This window comes from Leiobunum rupestre, chromosome 9 (genome assembly GCF_980474605.1).
Source record: "Leiobunum rupestre chromosome 9, qqLeiRupe1.1.hap1, whole genome shotgun sequence".
In the NCBI taxonomy this organism is placed as follows: domain Eukaryota; kingdom Metazoa; phylum Arthropoda; class Arachnida; order Opiliones; family Sclerosomatidae; genus Leiobunum; species Leiobunum rupestre.
Window position 1 is genome coordinate 58902998 of NC_143392.1, and position 19828 is coordinate 58922825.

At 32.0% G+C, this 19828-nt stretch overlaps 1 protein-coding gene and 1 pseudogene across 1 annotated transcript; one reads left to right on the forward strand and one right to left on the reverse strand.

Annotated features, from left to right (window-relative positions):
• Positions 1-9372: 9372 nt before the first annotated feature.
• Positions 9373-10333, forward strand: LOC149931611 (uncharacterized; annotated as a pseudogene).
• Positions 10334-16213: 5880 nt separating this feature from the next.
• On the reverse strand, positions 16214-18753 carry LOC149931612 (uncharacterized). The gene is made up of 4 exons (XM_090159244.1): positions 18533-18753; positions 18112-18183; positions 17178-17277; positions 16214-16452 (listed from the first exon to the last, which is right to left on the reverse strand). The coding sequence occupies exons 2-4, from the start codon at positions 18142-18144 to the stop codon at positions 16214-16216; spliced, it is 372 nt and encodes a 123-aa protein (XP_090015370.1). The 5' UTR covers positions 18145-18183; positions 18533-18753.
• Between the last annotated feature and the right edge of the window lie 1075 nt (positions 18754-19828).

A 19828-nucleotide genomic window follows, 5' to 3' on the forward strand; every position in this document is an offset into this window, starting at 1 on the left:
TTTCAAAAGAAATTCAAGACACCAATATAAAGATCGACACTGTCCTAGCTCAAGTAGAGAACCATGAATTAAGACTAACGATATTAGAAAACCAGAACCAAAAGATACCGACTCTTTTATATGAATTGACGAAATGAGCGAAATTATGGCTAAAATATCAAGGTGATAATGCTACAATTAAATATGTAAAATCCGATATAGGTTTCATACAAGCAGATGCTAGACGTTCAAATCTAGTAATATCTGGTATAGGATAACAACTTACTAAAGACCTTAATTCCTTAGCTCGTAATGATAATAATATACTTAATGAATTACTTGGCTTGCAGCGCACAGTAAAGCCACACCAGGTCAGACATCGCGGTATTGTCTTACCTAATAATAAACGAAAAAGGATAATTGTTCTTAAACTAGAAAACAGCGCAATCAAAACTGTAATATTGAATTTGGCTTACAAATTAAAAGGCGTTAATATATTTATATCCCACGACTCACCCCGGCTCAAGATTAAGCCCGTTTTACCTACGACAATTTATAAAAGAAAAAGGCTCGGATAAGAAAGAATAATTCGTGTCTCACTTTGTAGTGCAAATAGGCGAAGATATTTTCGACGACGACAAGCATTGTGTGTCAAAAAAATTTAGACATATTTCTATTTTTCTATTATTAAATCTATAAATGAAAATTGTCTATCAAAATGTCACTAGTGTGAACTGTAATCTCCTTCCGCTAGTGACCCATTTCCAACATTATCGTAAAGATTTATTTCCTCTTGTAGAAACCTAGCTCTTAAACGATTCTGCTCCGTATTCGGAATAGGAGTCTATATAAATTACAAGCTCGATTACACAATTCGAAATGAAATTTGTCATTTTAATTCTGATATCGAGAGCTTTGGTATAGAAAATGGTCCTGAAAAAGTTTCAGTTATAGTGATATACAGACCTCGTTCTGCGATATTCCAAAATGTTTTTGATAAGTATAAAAAAATAACGGAGGAAACACATGGATTTAAAAATTATTAGTATTAGCTTTCGACCTGCGGGTCTTTGTCAAACAAAATTAAACAACGCAACGTTACCGGTATATGTAACGTTTCGAATAAAAAAAATAAAAATAAATAAACATATACAAGTTAAAAAAATAAAACAATTACAACAAATTAATTTCTACAAGTCTGATACAAAAATTTTTATAAAACAGCCCCCACAGTTTCGCTGATATACTCCCCTATCTAGATTAAATCTAGCAATATCGTTTATGTAAACACCTTCAATAAATTTTCTTATATAATAATTTGATTCCCTATATAAAATTTTTGGATCATTAAATTTGATCACGTGGTGTTCATTTTTCTAATTTCCAAATATGGTCTGCCATACGATTTTCAGGGTCAACCATTTTTATACAATTCCTGTGTTCGTAAATACGTTTGTTAAGGGGGCGTTTCGTTTCACCAATATATATTTTTTTAACTGCAATTAAATTGATAATTAATTATTTTCTTCCCTATTAACAAGGTTTTAATATCTTCACGAATCTTTTCAAAAATTGTATTATTTTTTTAAATTAAACGATATTACCAATAGTATTGGAATTAAAGTGGCACGGCGCATATTTGTGGGATAATTTAATTAAAATTTCGACCCTAATTGCCCATGTGCTCTCTCGATAACTAAAATTCGTCCCGTAGGACGAATTTTGGACGGGACCAAGCTCGGCTCTATGGACCATGCTGGGACGTCCCAGGGACGATTTGTGTTAGCTGGGATTTAACCAACTAAACCGTTATCCCTAAAGTAGAGACTCTATGGCAGGCCTTTCCAGGCCCCCAATACTGGCAGGGGGCCCTGGGCTGTAGCCCATTCAGCCCATGCCTTAAGACGGCCCTGCATAAATGTAAAAGCTGGTGCACATTAAATGTGCAGAAACTGTTTGAATAAAGTTCAGGTTCAGCTTTACAAATTCTACTAACAATGCCTTAGCGAAATCAACATCTGTATTTTTAATAAATTGCATCTCATTATAATGTAAAATTTTTTAAGAATTGGTGAATATTTTTCCTTAAAAGACCGGAAGAGCATTTAATTGTAAAAATGCCTATATTCCAAGGCTTTCCTAAGTTTCATTGTAGTAAGGGACCGTGCAGTTCTTGTTATGATCTTAGGAGGCTTGATTGAAAGCCAATTTTGACCAATTTCATTTCTTTGGGTTCCAATATAGTGTCCCTTTCTATGGTATTACTATTGACAAAAGCAGCTGACATGAATTGTCTAATTTGAATTTAAAGAAGCGCGCGCATATAATCAGGAACCAAAGGTTTTGAAAGATCTAAGCTTGATTAAAGGGTTGAAACTAAAAGTCTTTAATGCCTTTGAAAACTGTACTGGTAGCGAAGGCGTTATTGGAATTCTCAATAATAGAAATATGTGACCTTGTTGGTATACCATTAACGTATTTATATATTAAAGATGATCTCGAATGATCACCAGGGTGTTCACAAACCACACATCTTAATTGTGTATTAAATTCTTAAAATTGATTAAGGGTGAACGAGCAACAGCATCGACACAAAATACTTCATGAAAACCTGTGATAATATGGTCTTTTCCAAAATCTGGTGAATCCATGAAAAACCGTTTAATTTTAATTTTAAAAATTATTTATAAAAAGAAATTCCTGTCAGGCTTTTTATTACCGTACCATTACCTGACTACAATAATGTATATTTTCTGAAATGTTGAACTTATTTCCGTTATACTTAATAGAATTGGCTATAAACTCTTATTTCTACTTTTAAATATCGGTACACCATCTACATTGCATATCAGCGAAAAATAGTTTAAATTTTCCAATTCTTCAATTTTGCGATATAAAGAACCATCAAACTAATTTTTCGTAGTCTGGCTATTTAAGTCATCAACAGCCCAATTGCGGGTTTAATGCTCAATAAATTTCCCTTTCCAAAGTAAATTTTAAAAGACTGCCACTTCCATTTGATTGAAAACAACAAGGGCATTCCGTATTATTGGATAAAAGTTTCTAACTTCCTAAAATATGTGTACTTGTTAAGCAAACAAAATGGCGTTCAATAGGAGGTGGGGCGATTTGCAAATTATTAAAAATGCCGTTCAATAGGAGGTGGGGCGATTTGCAAATTATTAAAAAAAGTAAATTTTGAAATTGTAAAAACCAGCATTAGATAGCCAGTGTCAGTTTAAAATAGAAATCAAATCATGTAATTACGATTTTGTTTGATTGTGTTTCATCAAGAGGGTTAAAATTTATATTGCTTTTTCTAGTTTGGTAATTTTGCTGATAGGTTTCATTTGTTCTACATTTTCATTGCTGTCATGCTCAATCATATCATTACTTACTCCCGATTGAATAAGTGTTGAAACGGTTCTGAAAATTTCAAAGAAAAAAGGGTGGTTCAAAACTTATAAAGACATCGTTGAAACTTTAGGAAACAAACAGAGCAAATTTCATTATTCTAAGCCAATAAAGTAATTTGAAAACGGCATAGTTTTGCACGATGATTATTTGAGGGACAATTTTGAGCGGAATTTGAGAAATTTTTTCGGTTACAATATCCTTAGGGAGCAAAAACAATTTAAACGAAAATGTAGGTTTGCGAATATTTATCGAGTGCCCACGGGTTCTAGATTTCACACTTAAGGAAAAATAATCAAAAAATAAGTTATTATTTGTTATTACATATAATATCAACACTTTAATCCACTGAGACCAAGCATTTGTAGCCTGGAACAAGTTTGTAAGGCAGGATCGCCTTGAGAGGAAACTGTGTTGCGAAAGAAAGAAAAATCTAGTACGAAGGAGAGAGGGTGTTATTTGGTCAAACACCAAATGCTCACTGAATTTTGGAGTCGGATTCATATTGCTAATAGGGCGATAAGTCGTACACTCTTAAAAATATTGGGTTGTTTTTGACCCAAATTGGGTGGTTTTTACCCATTGTTGGGTCAGTATTTAACCAAACAAAATATTAGGTTGTTTTAGTTTTAACCTAAAAAGGGTTATTTTCATAACGCTATTTTGGGTTAAATTTATAAGTTACCGAAATATGGAAAGAACATTAGCCCAAAATATGGTTAATATATGACTATATTTTGGGTTATAATTTAAAAATTTATTAGGTTGTTTTTTCAACCATTGTTGGGTCAGTATTTGCCCAAAAAAATATTGGGTGGTTTTCGTTTTCACATAAAATGGGTTATTTTAATAACGATATTTTGTGTTAAATTTAAAAGATTCCCAAAAAATGGTTAATAAAATAATAAATTCTGGGTTATACATAAACAATTAATTTGGTTGTATAAAAGTATGTCTTGAAAGGAAAACGTTTCCAATTTTATTCTTTGTACCTGCATGTCCTGTTAAAAGTTTTTTCTACGAGGATATAAAGAAGCCTATAAATTCACCACTTATTCAATTTTGTTTCCACAAAAACATTAATTTATAAATGTGATCACACTTGAAAGAATATCGTAAGGCCCTGGCAATTTGCAATACATTTAAACATGGGAGTTCATTACGCTCTTCCGCTGAAATATCAACACAGCATAAAAATTAATTTAAATATTGGAAAAATTTAAATTATGAATAATAAATAAAATTACCTTTAGAATCAGAAATTAAAACCCATTCAAGCACTCATGGAAACGATGCAAGAATGGCGCAAAATATTTAATTTCCAGTCTTCCAAAGACTACAAGTTCGATGGACACACTTTCGTCTTTGGCGCGTGGGAACTTTAAATTCGACCACCCCAAGTCGCTTTTCTGATCCTTATGATATCTGGGGCTTTCAGGACCATCATTGGTGAGGCTATTTGCCACCGAAAGTCGGGGCTCGGTTCGTGTCGGTGGGAAATAGCTTTAGCCGCGCGGCTACGCTATTTGCCACCGAAAATCAGACACCCCCGATTTAAGGTGGCAAATAGACTCGATCACGCGGCGCTTGCTATATGCCACCGAAATTCCCGAGCCCCGACTTTTGGTGGCAAATAGTCGATGCCGCGCGATCGAGACTATTTACCCCCGACTTTCGGTGGAAAATAGCAATGGCCGCGCGGTTGCCGTATTTACCCGCGATTTTCGGTGGTAAATAGATACAGGCTATTTACCACCTAAAATCAGGGGTAAATAGCAACGGCTATAAAATAGTGCATGTTAATTAGTTTCTTCTGATAATATAATTTTCTTACTCTTGTTATTAATTAGATTGGCTGCATTTATTACACAATTAAATGGTTTTGTTATTTTTATAATTTTTTTTAATATGGTTCGTACAATTCTACAAAAACGAATGAAAACAAGATTAATTACTATTATAAAAAAATATTTTCCCGAAAGAATTATCAATTAGAAAATGAGTCATATCATTTGGTTTTTGGGAATATATTTATAACAAAACTTAGCTAATAGCAATTAAAATAAATCCAGTTATTAAATAAATAAAAAAAAAAACAAAAATTGTGTCTAAAGCAATTTCTAGCTAAATATCCTATATTGATCACACATAAAACAATGGTCCGGCTTTTTGATATAAGCTGTTGTTCTACCTTATTATCTGGGATTTACATGGCCTAGTCAAGGAATAAATTGTAAAAAATTATATAAGCGTGTACAATTAACTGACAAACACTTTTAAGGAAATACATCAAATTGGCTCGGTAAGCCAAATAAACTAAAATATTCCAATACATCTTTTATCGCAACTCCTAGTCTACCTGAGGAAAGGTTTCTTCTCGGCAGATGAATTGGTATAAGCGCTGGTTGATAGCGAAATATCTTTCAAACAATTCACCGTGTCATTACTGTTCATTGCGTAAAACCCACTGCATACACTACCAGCAAAAATGGATCTAAAAATAAACCAATACTTAGAATATACACAAAGTATTAATGTTTAGGATTCCCTTTTAAAATTTATTCCTAACTGTAGAGTTGCTAAGAGTGGCTGTCTTATTTTAGTGTTTTGTAAATCGTGATTGTGTTTAGGCCTTGGCTATAACAATAATTCGACAAACCTTTTTCGGAAAGCGATTATTAGCCAGAAACTCAAATTTTAATAATTTTGTATGATTTATCTTACTAAAGTAGGTAAAAAGGGTTTACTTCTCAGTTTGTTTCCTGATATCTTTGCGTACCACAATCCGCCTTTTTGGTGAGCTTTTCGGCCGCTAGCGACTGCCGCAAAATAAACAGAACGCTTTCCTTTTATTTATTCGAAAGTTAAAAACCACACCCATTTCAGATAATTTAGCGAGGAATCGCTTTTGCGATACTTTAAAACGTCTCTGCACCGAGCCCTAAGAAACCCGTCAAAATATTTTAGTATTTTCATTGATATCCCAATATAGAATAACATTTTAATGCTTTTCATCTAAAAAACTATTAGAACCAACAATTCCTTACGCATGCTTTTCGGGGGCTTGGCACGATATGAGACCCACTACTTTGTACCCTTACTCTTGAAAATTAAAAACTCCTAAATTGTTATTAAACTCATTCTTTAGGGACGTTTTAACTTCCCTTACCCTTAAACACACATCATCTTATTAATTTAACGACGAAATAAATGAGAAAATCCCGTCGCGCCAGTGCAAAGGACGACAAGGAGCGGATGTGCTGAAAAAATGGGCTATTTCTACCAAAAAGGAAAAAGATAATTTGCGTTGGTTATTGAAATTAGGTGGACAAACCTCGCTTAAGAAAAAATTTAAAGGACACGTTTTGGGCCAAATATTAACAAATAAAGATATTATTATCAACTTTTGAACTCTTAACTAACCAAATAAACTGTCCATAAATTAAACCTATTAAATTTCAACATGTGAGCTTTTTCAGATACAATCTCTTTCCCCGAGACAAGGAAAAACACTACAAAATAGCCAAAGACACCGTAAATAACCGTTAGTTTTCATAAGCTTCCCTAACTTTTCCTATTGACAATCTTGCCTAAGATAGAGACCTCTAGTGGCGGCGCTTTGCGTCCTCCGAAAGGTAAATGTTATCCAATTAAAAGTTTTTCTCATAGCGTTATGCATGTTTTAGTAAAGTTTTAACAATGAGTTATGCGACTTAAAAATTGTTAATAAATAGGGAAAACTAGTTCAACGTCTTCAGAAATGTTCGGAAAACGAACCATTTTCATTTTTAAGTAAGTGAATAAACAATTTTCATCTAATAAATTCCATGAATATAGGGTGAGTTGGCGATGTTACTTAAGCCTCGACGGAGTAGACGGTAATTTTCAAAGCAGACAGCAGGACGCAAAAATAAATTTTTGACGTTCTGCTATCTGCTTAACCCGTGTTTTTCAAACAAAATGGACAGTTCACCCAAGGCTTCCACTTGTCAGTCTGGTGAAATTTCAAATATTTCTGGGTAAGTAAAATACCTGCAGGAGCTATTATTACATTTAGCCAAAATGTAAATGCTCGGTCACTGTATTATTTTTATTTCAAAGACATGGTTACCGGTTAGTATTACTTACAGCCCTTTATATTTTTAATTAGATTTAGAAATAAATTGAAAATATCTTGCTGCGTCCCTGGTTGTACAAACAATTCAAGGAAAACTACCCACACTAGCTTTCATACTTTCCCAAAAGATAAGAAACTATGTTAATTATGGGTAACTCGTATCAACTGTCAAGGCTCATATGGGAAGTATAGCTTGTGGACTCCATCACTATCAAGTATAATTTGTGGAGCTCACTTCAACCTAAATGGAATTAAAACACGTTTGGATAAAGTTCCTAAATATTTTCCCTGGACAACATACTCGGATGAGCCACCATTGAACACCCCCACAAAACATATATCCAAAAAAAGAGCGGACCAAAAAGTGAAGATTTCTTTGGCTATACTTCACATACTAATAAATATTTATTTGGTTTTAGGAAAGTTGTTTGATTCTGGTTTAAACCAAAGTCCAGATATAGTAGACCACCTCCACCCTACGGAGCTTGACTTTTCAATGGGGGCTGAAGTAACAGTTGAACTTCCTATAAAAAAATGAAGAAAAAAAAGAGTGATTGCGATCATTTAAAAGGTAGTGTACATCAAGGGGCACGAGGCAATGGTCAGGGCCTCCGAGTGTGTTATGTTATATCGTTACTTGAGAGCTGAGGTTAACTAAATTGGTAAAAACTAGGGGCGTGCAAATACCTTTTTTTGGAGATTAAATCAAATATCAATTTTTTTTCAAGATCATCAAATACCAAATCAAATATTTGAAAAGTCAAATAATTTGGTCAAATAGTATTTGGTTAAAAATATTTGATCAAATACCATACCGTATTCAAATATCAAATACTAATTTGGTTATTTGGTTCTCAAATAGTGTCAAATAATTTAACTATTTGGTTGTCAAACAATATGCATATTTGATTAGCAAATTACTAAATTATTGAAATCAGGCCAAAATTGACGGGAAATTTTTTAAAGGTTAAAAATAGTAAACAAAACACTAGTAATTTAACAAGAGTAAAAACTTAATACTAAGTACTAATCAGTCTAACTATTTATAAGTATTAAGTGACAATTAAGTCTAAAATAAATATTATTTTAAGTGGTTTCTTACCATTAGTGGAACTTGTTAAAGTTGAAAGTTTAATCCGTCTTAATCTTGAACTTTTAAAATTAAGTTTACTTTTTAAATGAAACCATTTAAACCAGCATTATTAATGCGTGTTCGGAGGTTTAACATGAATAAATTTAAATAATTAATAAATCTAACTAGTAACTAAATTGTATTATAGTAGTAAAGAGACCTCAGACTACACTATTCCAGCTTATATTGATTCTTGCTTTAAGTTTTAGCTTAATTTTCGCTTTCATTTTTCCATTTTAAATTTTTGCCAATGGCAAAAGCACGCCAGCTTTAAAATATTTGGCGGGAAAACCCAGACAACTTCTAGCTGTTAATTGATTATTTGAGAAATTAAAAAAATATTTGAAATCAACAAATACTATTTGAAGATCCCAAATTATTTGATTTTGGAACTATTTGACCAAATACCATACTATTTGACCAAATACCATACTATTTGATATTATTAAATACATTTTATAGTCCCCCCCCCATCAACTGCTCCTCCTGGATCTTATGCCTTTGAAATGTAAATGGTGGGTACATAATTTTATTCTGTTTTAGATCATAACTACTCATATACATAATCAGAACGAACTGAAGATTTAATCAGATAAGTTTTGGAAAAGAACTTATTAATTGAGACATTACTAGGAGAACTGAAAATTTGTAAACAGAAAAATGAGGACTTAGAAAAAAATATTAAAGAATTAGAAACTGCACTCCATGAAAGAGTTGTATAGTTATACAGATGGACTTGCAAAACCAATTGGAATGTGCTACGAAAAAACCTGAGTTTAAAATTGAAGCTATTTTGATAAATGAAAGTGCCCTACATTTTTACACGGGTTTTGACAGCAAGGAGATATTCTTGGCATTTTACGAGTTTGCCTTTGAAGGCTATGAAGAAGCTTGGACAAGAGTGACTAAGTTGGACAAGTCAAGAAAAACTGATAAAAAACAAAAGCCACTGGTTACTCCAATGAACCCACTATTTCTAGTTTTAAGCAGACTAAGAGTTCGTCTTTTGGAAGCGGACATTGCATACCGAAGTGGAGTTTCAGAAGCTACAATAAGCAATATTTGGTCTTTCTGGGTAGATTTTCTCTTCAATCGGATTATTCAACTTCCTATTTGGCCCAGTCGAAATACAGTTAACAAACACATGCCCCATTCTTTCAAAAATGTTTATCCAACAACCAGAATTATCTTAGATTGTTCTGAGATTTTTATTGAAACTCCATCAGATTTCAGAGTTAAACTTACTCAACATACAAGTCTCATAATATAGCGAAGGGCCTTATAGGTATTGCACCCAATGGTTGGATTTCTTTTGTTTCTGACCTGGCACCTGGAAGGCTTTCGGATAAAGTAATCACCGTACAAAGTGGTGTGATTCGTATGCTGGAAAAAGGGGAATCCGTAATGGCAGATCGTGGGCTTTTAATTAAAGAAGAGTTAAATGAGAGAGGAATAACTTTAAATATTCCACCATTTCTGCATGAAAAAAACAATTAAGTGTAGAAGAAGAAAACATGACTAGAGAAATTGCAAGTGTAAGAATACACGTAGAGCGTGCAATACGAGAAATCAAAACCTTTCGGATTTTAATATTTACATTCCCTAACTCTATGAGTGATAAAATGAACAAAATATGGAAAATTTGTTGTTATTTATGCATTTTCTCTCGTGATCCCTTGCTAGATAGTTAAATGTTAAAAATAAAAATCATACAATTTCTTTAAAGTTATATTTAAAAAAAAACATTGAAATGTTGCACAGATAAATAATTTTTTTATTCAAAAGACTGCGGTAAAGGAACTTAAGTTCATTTTATTTTACTGAATTGCTCAAATAAAGTCTATGTAGACTTTTGTAGAGTGTACTGGATATAACAAATATATAAATATAGTAAGAACTGGTTATAATAAATATGTAAATATAGTAAGAACTGGTTATAATAAATATGTAAATATAGTAAGAACTGGTTATAATAAATATGTAAATATAGTAGGAACTGGTTATAATAAATATGTAAATATAGTAGGAACTGGTTATAAAAAATATGTAAATATAGTAGGAACTGGTTATAATAAATAAATACATATAGTAGGAACTGGTTATAATAAATATCATGTAAATAGAGTAGGAACTGCATATAAAAAATATGTAAATATAGCAGGAACTGGATATAACAAATATGTAAATATAGCAGGAACTGGTTATTATACGTAAATATAGTAGGAACTGGTTATAATATGTAAATATAATATTAACTGGTTATAATAAATATGTAAATATAGTAGGAACTGGATATAACAAATATGTAAATATAGTAGGAACTGGTAATAGTAAATATGCAAGTATAGTAGGAACTGGTTATAATAAAAATAATTTTTAGCTAGGCACTACCATCAGCCAGCGACCTTAAATGCCATTACAGGTGGTTGGGTTATATATAGTGTGGACTAGTTATAGTAAATAATATTTGTATAATATGGACCAGTAACAATAAATAAATGTGTGTGGTAGATTATTCATATGAGTTTAAATTTTTAAAACATTTGATATATAACTAGTTTAAAAGGTATCAGTGTGGTTTAAAATTTATTTTTCTAATTTATATAATGATTAAAATAAAACTCTGTTAATTTTGATTGACAGTTGATGCCCATAACTCTGGTTCAAATTCTATTATTTCTAAAATATAACCTTCACCAATGAAAACAAAGAAGTCACACCATTTAAGCTGAGTAATTGCAAGTTGCCCCTGCATTTGAAAAAAAAATTGTGAGATCTTTTCAAAATAAATTTTCCATCTTGTTTTTTTAAATAATCAGGTTTGAGTTTTTCAAAACATTCTTCAAGAGTAAATTTCAAATCTCTGCGCTTTGCCAAAGTCTTTATTTCTAAAAGACCCCATTCTTGGATACTTGTATCGTATACTAGACGGTCAGGGCTAGCTCCCAGAAAAGGTAGTTCTTGATTTACGCAAAATCCTGCTGGGTAGACATGTTTCACAGCATTCTGAATCTCAAGGTACTGAGCCACAGCTTCATTTTCACAACTTAGTCCATCCTTCATAAACTTAGTTGCTACAGTTTTCTCACTCTTCAATCTTTTAACAAAGCCTTCATTCACTTCCTTTCTCCTTTGAATGATCTCCTTGAACTGTGAAGCTGTTATCCTTAATTTTCTTTCAGCTTTCCACTCAAGGCATTCTGATTGGGTTCTTGTTCTCTTTTCTAAGGCCCCAGCTTCTTCCGTAGTTAAATGTAATATCACAGGTAGTTTGGTTTTAAAACTTTCATCCAATTTAAGATCGCATAATTTTACTGGCAAATTTGGAGTAGTTATATTTTCTAAACAGCTTTGAACTATATTTTCAGAATCTTCTATTCTTATTGCAGAATTTGAAGTTGGCATTACTGGTTGAAAATTGCAATCTGATTATAAATCTTTAAAAAACTTGATTTTCAAAGATTATTTGATGTTTCCTAGATATTTATTACAGCTGATTGTGAAACAATATTATTTGATAGTTGATATTTTTGCCGGCGCTTTGAGATTATACTTCTCTGCCTTCATCAGATTTCCCTGGTCTATGTTTGACAAATGTCAATTCATCAAAATTTACGTTGACCTTATCAGCTGGTGTCAGGTGTGGGACACCCCATCCACGCTCTTTTTCAGTACAGGAAATATCATTAATTAGATAGGTGTTACCCATCCTAACATTATCAATCAAAAACCATAGTACATCAACAATATGCTTACATCTACCCCCATTTCCAGCTACACATTCACAGTTGCCAACTAAAATTTTTCCAAGATAGTTTAATTTGATAAATACTTTGTATGCTTCTACATCAGCTTTAATTGATATTAAAGACTCTCCATAATGTAACAAAACATTTCCTGCCTTATTACTTTTATACATTTGATACCCCGATTTATTATGTTTTTCCGCTTTAGTTTGCCCTTGATAAAAATTAATATCACTTTCTGAAAAGGAGAGTGGAAAATCTCTTAACAGTTTTGTCCATGGTCCTTTGGGTTGACAATTTTAGTCGTAATCTTGAATTACTCTCAAAGGAGACCCAATTAACCTAGAAATAAAATATATCAGTATATTAATTATTAAAAAAAAACTATTTAAACATCCCAGAAATATTTTAAATTTCACCAGACTGACAAGTGGAAGCCTTGGGTGAACTGTCCATTTTGTTTGAAAAACGCGGGTTAAGCAGACAGCAGAACGTCAAAAATTAATTTTTGCGTCCTGCTGTCTGCGTTGAAAATTACCGTCTACTCCGTCGAGGCTTCAGTAACATCGCCAACTCACCCTATTTTCATGTACTTTATAAGATGAAAATTGTTTATTCACTTATTTAAAAATATAATGGTTCGTTTTACGAACACTTCTGAAGCCGTTGAACTAGTTTTCCCTATTTATTAACAATTTTAAATTAGCATAACTCATTGTTAAAACTTTACTAAAACATGCATAACGCTATGAGAAAATCTTTTAATTGGATAATATTTACCTTTAGTAGGACGCAAAGCGCCGCCACTAGAGGTCTCTATCTTAGGCAAGATTGTCAATTGGTTTTTAAACAGGAGAAAGGTATAATAAAATTGTGAAATATTAATCATTTAAATAAATTCCTTCTTAAATTTATTAACGACACTTAACTCACTAATGTACTCTTTTGTAAATGAGAGTAAAGGACACATCTTCCAGATTTCCACTATCAGTGCTTAACCTTTCGACTGCAACAATTTATTAAGCTTAGATAAATTTTAATAATAATAATAATAATAATCAGCTAGGCTAATACCAAGGCACCACCTTAGGCCTAAGTCCTCATGCGACTTTTGAAGCCCTAAATTCAGGTGGCCGGGTTACAATGCGTAGGAGGGTGGTGTAAACCCTGCATGCCACGAGATCGAGCCAACAGGTCCCTACACTAACTATTACCGTTAACCTAGACAAGTTTTTATGGAAGGGGAAACCGAAGAACTCGGGGGAAAACCCCTTAAACCAGTGAGGAGAAAACTTGCAAACTCAACGCAAAAGGAGTTGTTCCGAGTTTTCACCCAGTGCCACAAGCTAGGATCGAACCCGGCTCCTCTTGCTGCGAGGCGAGAGTGCTAACCACACCGCCACCCCACTTGATACCTGGTTGCGACATTGCGTGCTGTTGAGAAAAAAATATTCTTGACGTCCATGAATGCGCTATTTATGTACAATGCTCCCCCCTTCCATAAAAACTTGTCGAGGTTAACGGTAATAGTTAGTGTAGGGAGCTGTTGGCTCGCTTGGCATGAAGGGCTTGCCGCCACCCTCCTACGCATTGTAACCCGACCACCTGGACTAATGGCTTTAAAATTCGCTTGATGACTTAGGCCTAAGGTGGTGCCTTGGGTATTAGCCTACCTGATTATTATTATTATTATTATTATATTTTTCTTTCGAAGATATTCAATTCGAGGAGAATCAGATTATGATCATTTTAAACACGACAATATCTTTCATCACCCTAACACATACCATCGGTAAAGCAATACCGCTACTCGAAATATATTTCGATGTTAAACTAAAAACGCGGTTAAGTAAATAATTTAGTTTAAAGCGCAAATTAATTGGTGAAATATATGAGGTAATTGGGAACAAAAGAAACTTATAAAGTGTCCATCTAGATATTATCCGAGCATGAGAGTTGAGGATTAAGTCCCTAGCAGGTGATTTAATCAGTTATCTTATGTACAAGTTTCTTTATTAATTAATATTTTTAGTTATCTTTTTCAAGTTTTGTAATAGAATTATTTGTGATTTCCCTTTCACCTTACGTGGTAATGCGGGGGCAGACAGATACTACAATTTTAGAAGTGTATTTTCATGGGTTGTCCTTATGGATTTTTTACTTATGATTGTACGTTACACAGCCTAATTTTGTGTCATACTAATGAATATTCTTGCTTATGATTGTATACTCTGTCTAAAAAGTCTTCGACATGTGAAATATTGACAGTCTTTTGAATTTTGCCAGGTTACTATAAGAGATAGATCCATGAAACCGATTGTCAATATTATTTATTTTCTAATTTATTTCGTAATTTATTGGTGTCGTGCGCCACAAATTAATAGTTTGTCGGGAAACTCAAAATTCATTTTTGACAACTTTTACAGTATTGGCGGTACAGCACTGCATCTGGCGTTTTTGAATTTCCAATGGTCGGTTCATATTTAGAAAGTGTCGTTATTTTTCTCTCAACGAACATCGGTAAACTTTCTTCAAATTAGGACAAACATAAAATGCATCAAGTGATTATTAGTAATAATAACGTCACATCGACAGCAATTAAACAACGGTTTAAAATTGAGGTAACAATTATTTTTAAAAATTTACGCAAATAGTTTTGTAAAAACTATGGCGAATCACTTGACCTAGGAACGGTTTTGTAGACAGAACTTTAAATTGCATCCGTTTTATAGACCAAGCGTCAATATTGTCGTAGTCTGATATGGTGAGTGTTTTTGTTCTACAACAATTTCAAGCGTTTTCACTTATTGTTCTCTGGAGATCTGATAATGATTTTAAAGAAAGTATAACCTCTAGTATTTCTGACACTCTCCAAGGGTTCCGCTGTTGGTCGTTCCGTCCCTGGCTTAAGACCTTTCGGCATTCCCATAAATTGAAGGGGTTTACCCTAAAGAAAGCGTTAGAAGTTATATTCAAAAAGCACCCCCGACGATTCGCGAGTTATCTAGGAGCGCTAAATGTCTTATAAAAAGGGCCAACGTTTAAGATCGCGTTAGGAATCTGACGTCAAACTCGGCTCTTTCCAAAGTCAAAAATTACCTAGGGCGATATTAAAATGGTGGACAGGGTATTTTGTTAGCATGCCTGAACGAATGTATAAAATTATTAAGTAAGATTGTAAGTACAAGATCAATGAGATTGCGTTCTTTGATAAAAAGCGGAGAAAGTGTAAGCTTGAGTGAAAAGCATGCTGCATCATTTGTTTAAGAAATCAACTTCGCATGTTCGTCTTATCGAGTATATTATTTATAATCATGAAGTTTCAGATGTCAAGTAAAAAGTTAAGCTGTTTTATTCTTTTTCATTATGAAATATTCCACTTATTCGAGTATTGTATCACTCTTTTCGACGCAGTCCATGGGACGGTGGTTCATTTTATCTTAACATTTCATATATATTATTATCCACCAATGAGTCGCAAACCAGATTTCCCGCACGGTACTGATGAGCACGAAATATATATATTTTATAAACCACCAATCTATCCCTATTTTAAGAAGCCATAAGGTTTAGTGATATGTAACTTCAACTATATATTTTGATTAAGTATTTGCTTATGCGGTTACAGTTGCTGCTAAAATTTAATATTTCAAAAAGTTAAACAATATTCACAAGATAAATTAAAAGTAAATGAAAGAATTCGTTTTAGCAAGCTAAGAAATTTATTAAACATAGAGGCCAATAATTTAATATCAAGTCATTGCTTAGGTTAATAATAATTTTTAATTTATTTCTTAACATTGAAATACAGAACTTATTTGATCTCTATTTTGGATCATTCCAAGTTTTTAATTGAAAAATTACTTTACACTCTTCGGCAATTCTTTTTAACAATTTAGATTTATCATAACAATATTTCTTAAATTCCTTTGATGGTCTACAATAGCATTTAGGTATGCAGGGATTTGATTCCGGAAGATGTACGCAATTCGGAACCTTTCCACAGTTAAATGTGAAATTAACTTTGCAAACGGCATCACCACATTCATCCACGTTTGTGCATACTAAATAATAAAACATAACATTTTTAAAAAGCTTGGACATTTTTCCACCAACACAGATCCTCAAATTATTCCGCCAACTAAACCAAAAATCTAAAATTGAGGTTTAGATTTTATAATTAATTCATGTGACAGTAGTTTTGGCTCCACATATTATCAATTAATTAGATTAATTAAAAATGCATTTATGTTATTACCGGAGCTAATATACGTTTCTACAATCCAAACCTTCAAAATATCTTTTGTAGCTTTTGTTAAATATGGAATATGGAAAACAAATTTAAAGGAAGTGTTAGTTAAAAGTCTGGGTTAAGAATATTCCTGAAAAAACGAACAGTTACTTATTTCAACGTAGAAGGTTTCCGTTTTAAATTAACCCTGGACTAGTAACATGTTTAACATGAAGAATTTTCACAATTATTATTTTGTGTTTGGGTATAAAAAAAACCAACGCATTTATTTGGATATGCTCTAAATAAGTGTGAAATAAGATAAATAAAAATATCAAAATAAATCGAAATGAATAATAACATTTCTTTTCAAAATAAAATGTTTTAAACAATAATTGATGAATCGATATAATCTAGCAAATAAACGGTTTGTAAAATTTATAACCATAGTAATAATCATAAAAAATAAGATTATAAAAAGGAATAAAATAAAAAGAATAACGTTAATTATTAGTTACAATAATGAGTTATGATTTGATGAATTTTCTGCATACGTACTTTCTAATAACTTCTTTGCTTCAATACTCGACATCACCAACATAACAAATGCAATTGTTAAAAAGACTGTCAATTTCGGTTTAAAGAACCCGGAAATTATCTGAAAATATAAAAGAAATATGGACAGTTTAAGTAAATTAATAAATTTATTTTAATCTGTCAAATCGTCTTTGTAATGGGTAAAAATATTTATAGTGGCAAAGTGGATTAATAAGGTTATGGTAATGTAAATAGTGATGAAAGATTAGATTATTTTCCGTTACAATAATATCAAAGATTTATTACCGGGCAGGCAATTTAAAAAGCCATTTCAGGATAAGTGAACAATATCCAAATTTGAAGTAGAAAGTGCCGTTGACGGATTTATCAAGTGGATGCCATTATAAAGGGAAAAAATGGACCTATTGTGAAAATCGAAGGTCTTCGATGTGCTTAATAAATCCGCTAAATTTGTTTTACAAAAAGCTCTTTAAGACCAAATTCTAAAGATATTTCTTAGGGTTAAGGCTTAAATTAATGGCTTCAAATGTCGCTTGGTGACTTAGGCCTAAGGTGGTTCTTTGGGTATTAGCCTAGCTGATAAGTATGATATAATTATTGCTGTGGATTAATTTTAACATTTGCTTCTTTCAAATCTATGCATACAAAAATGCGTCTTTTTAATTAAAGATACCAATCTTTCCAAATCAAAATAAAATAACTTCTTCTAAAACGTATTAATGATTATAAGAAAACCTTAAATAAAACGCAATTGTAACTTTTGAAATTGTTATTGTCGTTAGTTTTAATATTGGTTTTCACCTCAAAGGCATATAGGCCGAAGAACCCTATTTTTTCTAATGAAGCTTAGTTTCCAGTCAATAATGGTATGCTCTTACGTTTTCGCGTTAATAAATTTTATTCAAAATAATTATGTTATTTTCGAATGTCTTACCATTTTTTTGTTGAGATTTTCGTTTTTATTCATGACTTTTTTAGATCTTCTACAAAGTACTTCTTGCGAAAGCTGCCAAAGTTTTGTTAATTTAAAAAAAGTGCAAAAATGTGGAACACATCATCATTTATTTCAGTGATTTATGTGCCGATAAGAAAGTAAGGACCATTGCATTCTGAAAAAGATATGGCCCTTTTCGCAGAAAATTATTTTTTAGACTTCCATATTCAACGTGTATGCCAACGCAGGCCTTTTAGCTAGTTAGTTACTGCCTATAAAGTAACCTTTTATTTTGGCAAAATTAGATGTGACACCAAATACAATATTTAATTTATAAAGTACTAATATTCATTAAAATGATCTCGTATACAATTGTATGATTATTAACTAATTCAACGTGATTATTTTTAAAAATGCACACCAGCAATATCTCACAGCTCCAAAAAGTGTTTATGAATTTTAACCCATAAGGTTACAAATAGTTTAAGGCCTTTTCCAAGTTTAATTTACCAATATTAAAAAAATAAGTGTTTTATCTAATTTGCTTCAGCGGCATGGATCATTTCTTATGAAAAATCTGTTAAAGAAGATAACGTCCGTTTATACTTGTTCGTAGATCTTCAAGAGACGACACAGTATTTGAGAGTGTTAGATATGCTTTGAATTTGTGTTGCTGGGGTTTGCCGTATTTATCGTTTAGAAAATCAATGACATGGTACTTGTTCAGTTAATTGCTTATTTCTCAGTTGTCATATGAATTCGACACGTTATTAAATTCAATGCAAACAGTACCCCATCTATTATTCTATGTTATTTATCTATCGATTATAAAGTTCTTTTAAATTTTCCTTTCGTTTCGCTGAATTGTGTCCTTGCCGGGTGTTTGAAAATCAAAATGAGCGTCATCACTTCTCCGATTTTAATTACTTTACAACTGCTTAACCATAACACTGTCTTTCTTTTAATATTATTTCTTCATTTCGTCTCGGTTTCATTAAACAGTTTGTTTTCGGGAGACCGTGAGAAAAAAATATTTTATTGTTATATTTTTTTAAAATTGCAACCAAAATCATTAAAATTAAATAAAACTAAAGATTTTTATTTTTAATTTTATCTTAAACTATACAAAAACAGGTTAAGTTGTGTTTTTTTGTATCGTTCTATTTTTTATAGGATATCTTATATAAATGCTATCTAAACATCCAAGATCATTGTCATTTCAGTGGTATTTTATTAACATCTCAAAGTTCATTAGTTTTTAAAGGGTTAAATGATAATACTGATAAGCAATAAGTGGAAATACTATTATTTTATGAGTAAGTTTAAAACCCATGCTCTCTAAACATAATGTATTTTATTTTTAAGTGAATTTTGTGAAACTGCACATCAAACAAGATCCCCCGTCTTTAGTTGTTAAATATGTATTTAAATTCGTTATTAATTTTTTTCATAATATATTGAATTAAAAAGAAATTGTATTATTTGCAAATGAAATGAATTGGCGCTTATTTTATTGCCATTTTCGTATAAATCGGAATCAGCGTAACAAAATTATCCGTTAGGTGGCAACTATAATAAAAACCAAATCAACTACGCTAATACCCAAGGCACCAACCCGGGCACATGGTATCTAACGATATGTATTTAATTTGTTCAGGTGGCCGTGTTAAATTGCTTTGTAAGGTGCTGGAACTCTTTTTCTTCGCAGTATTTGAAA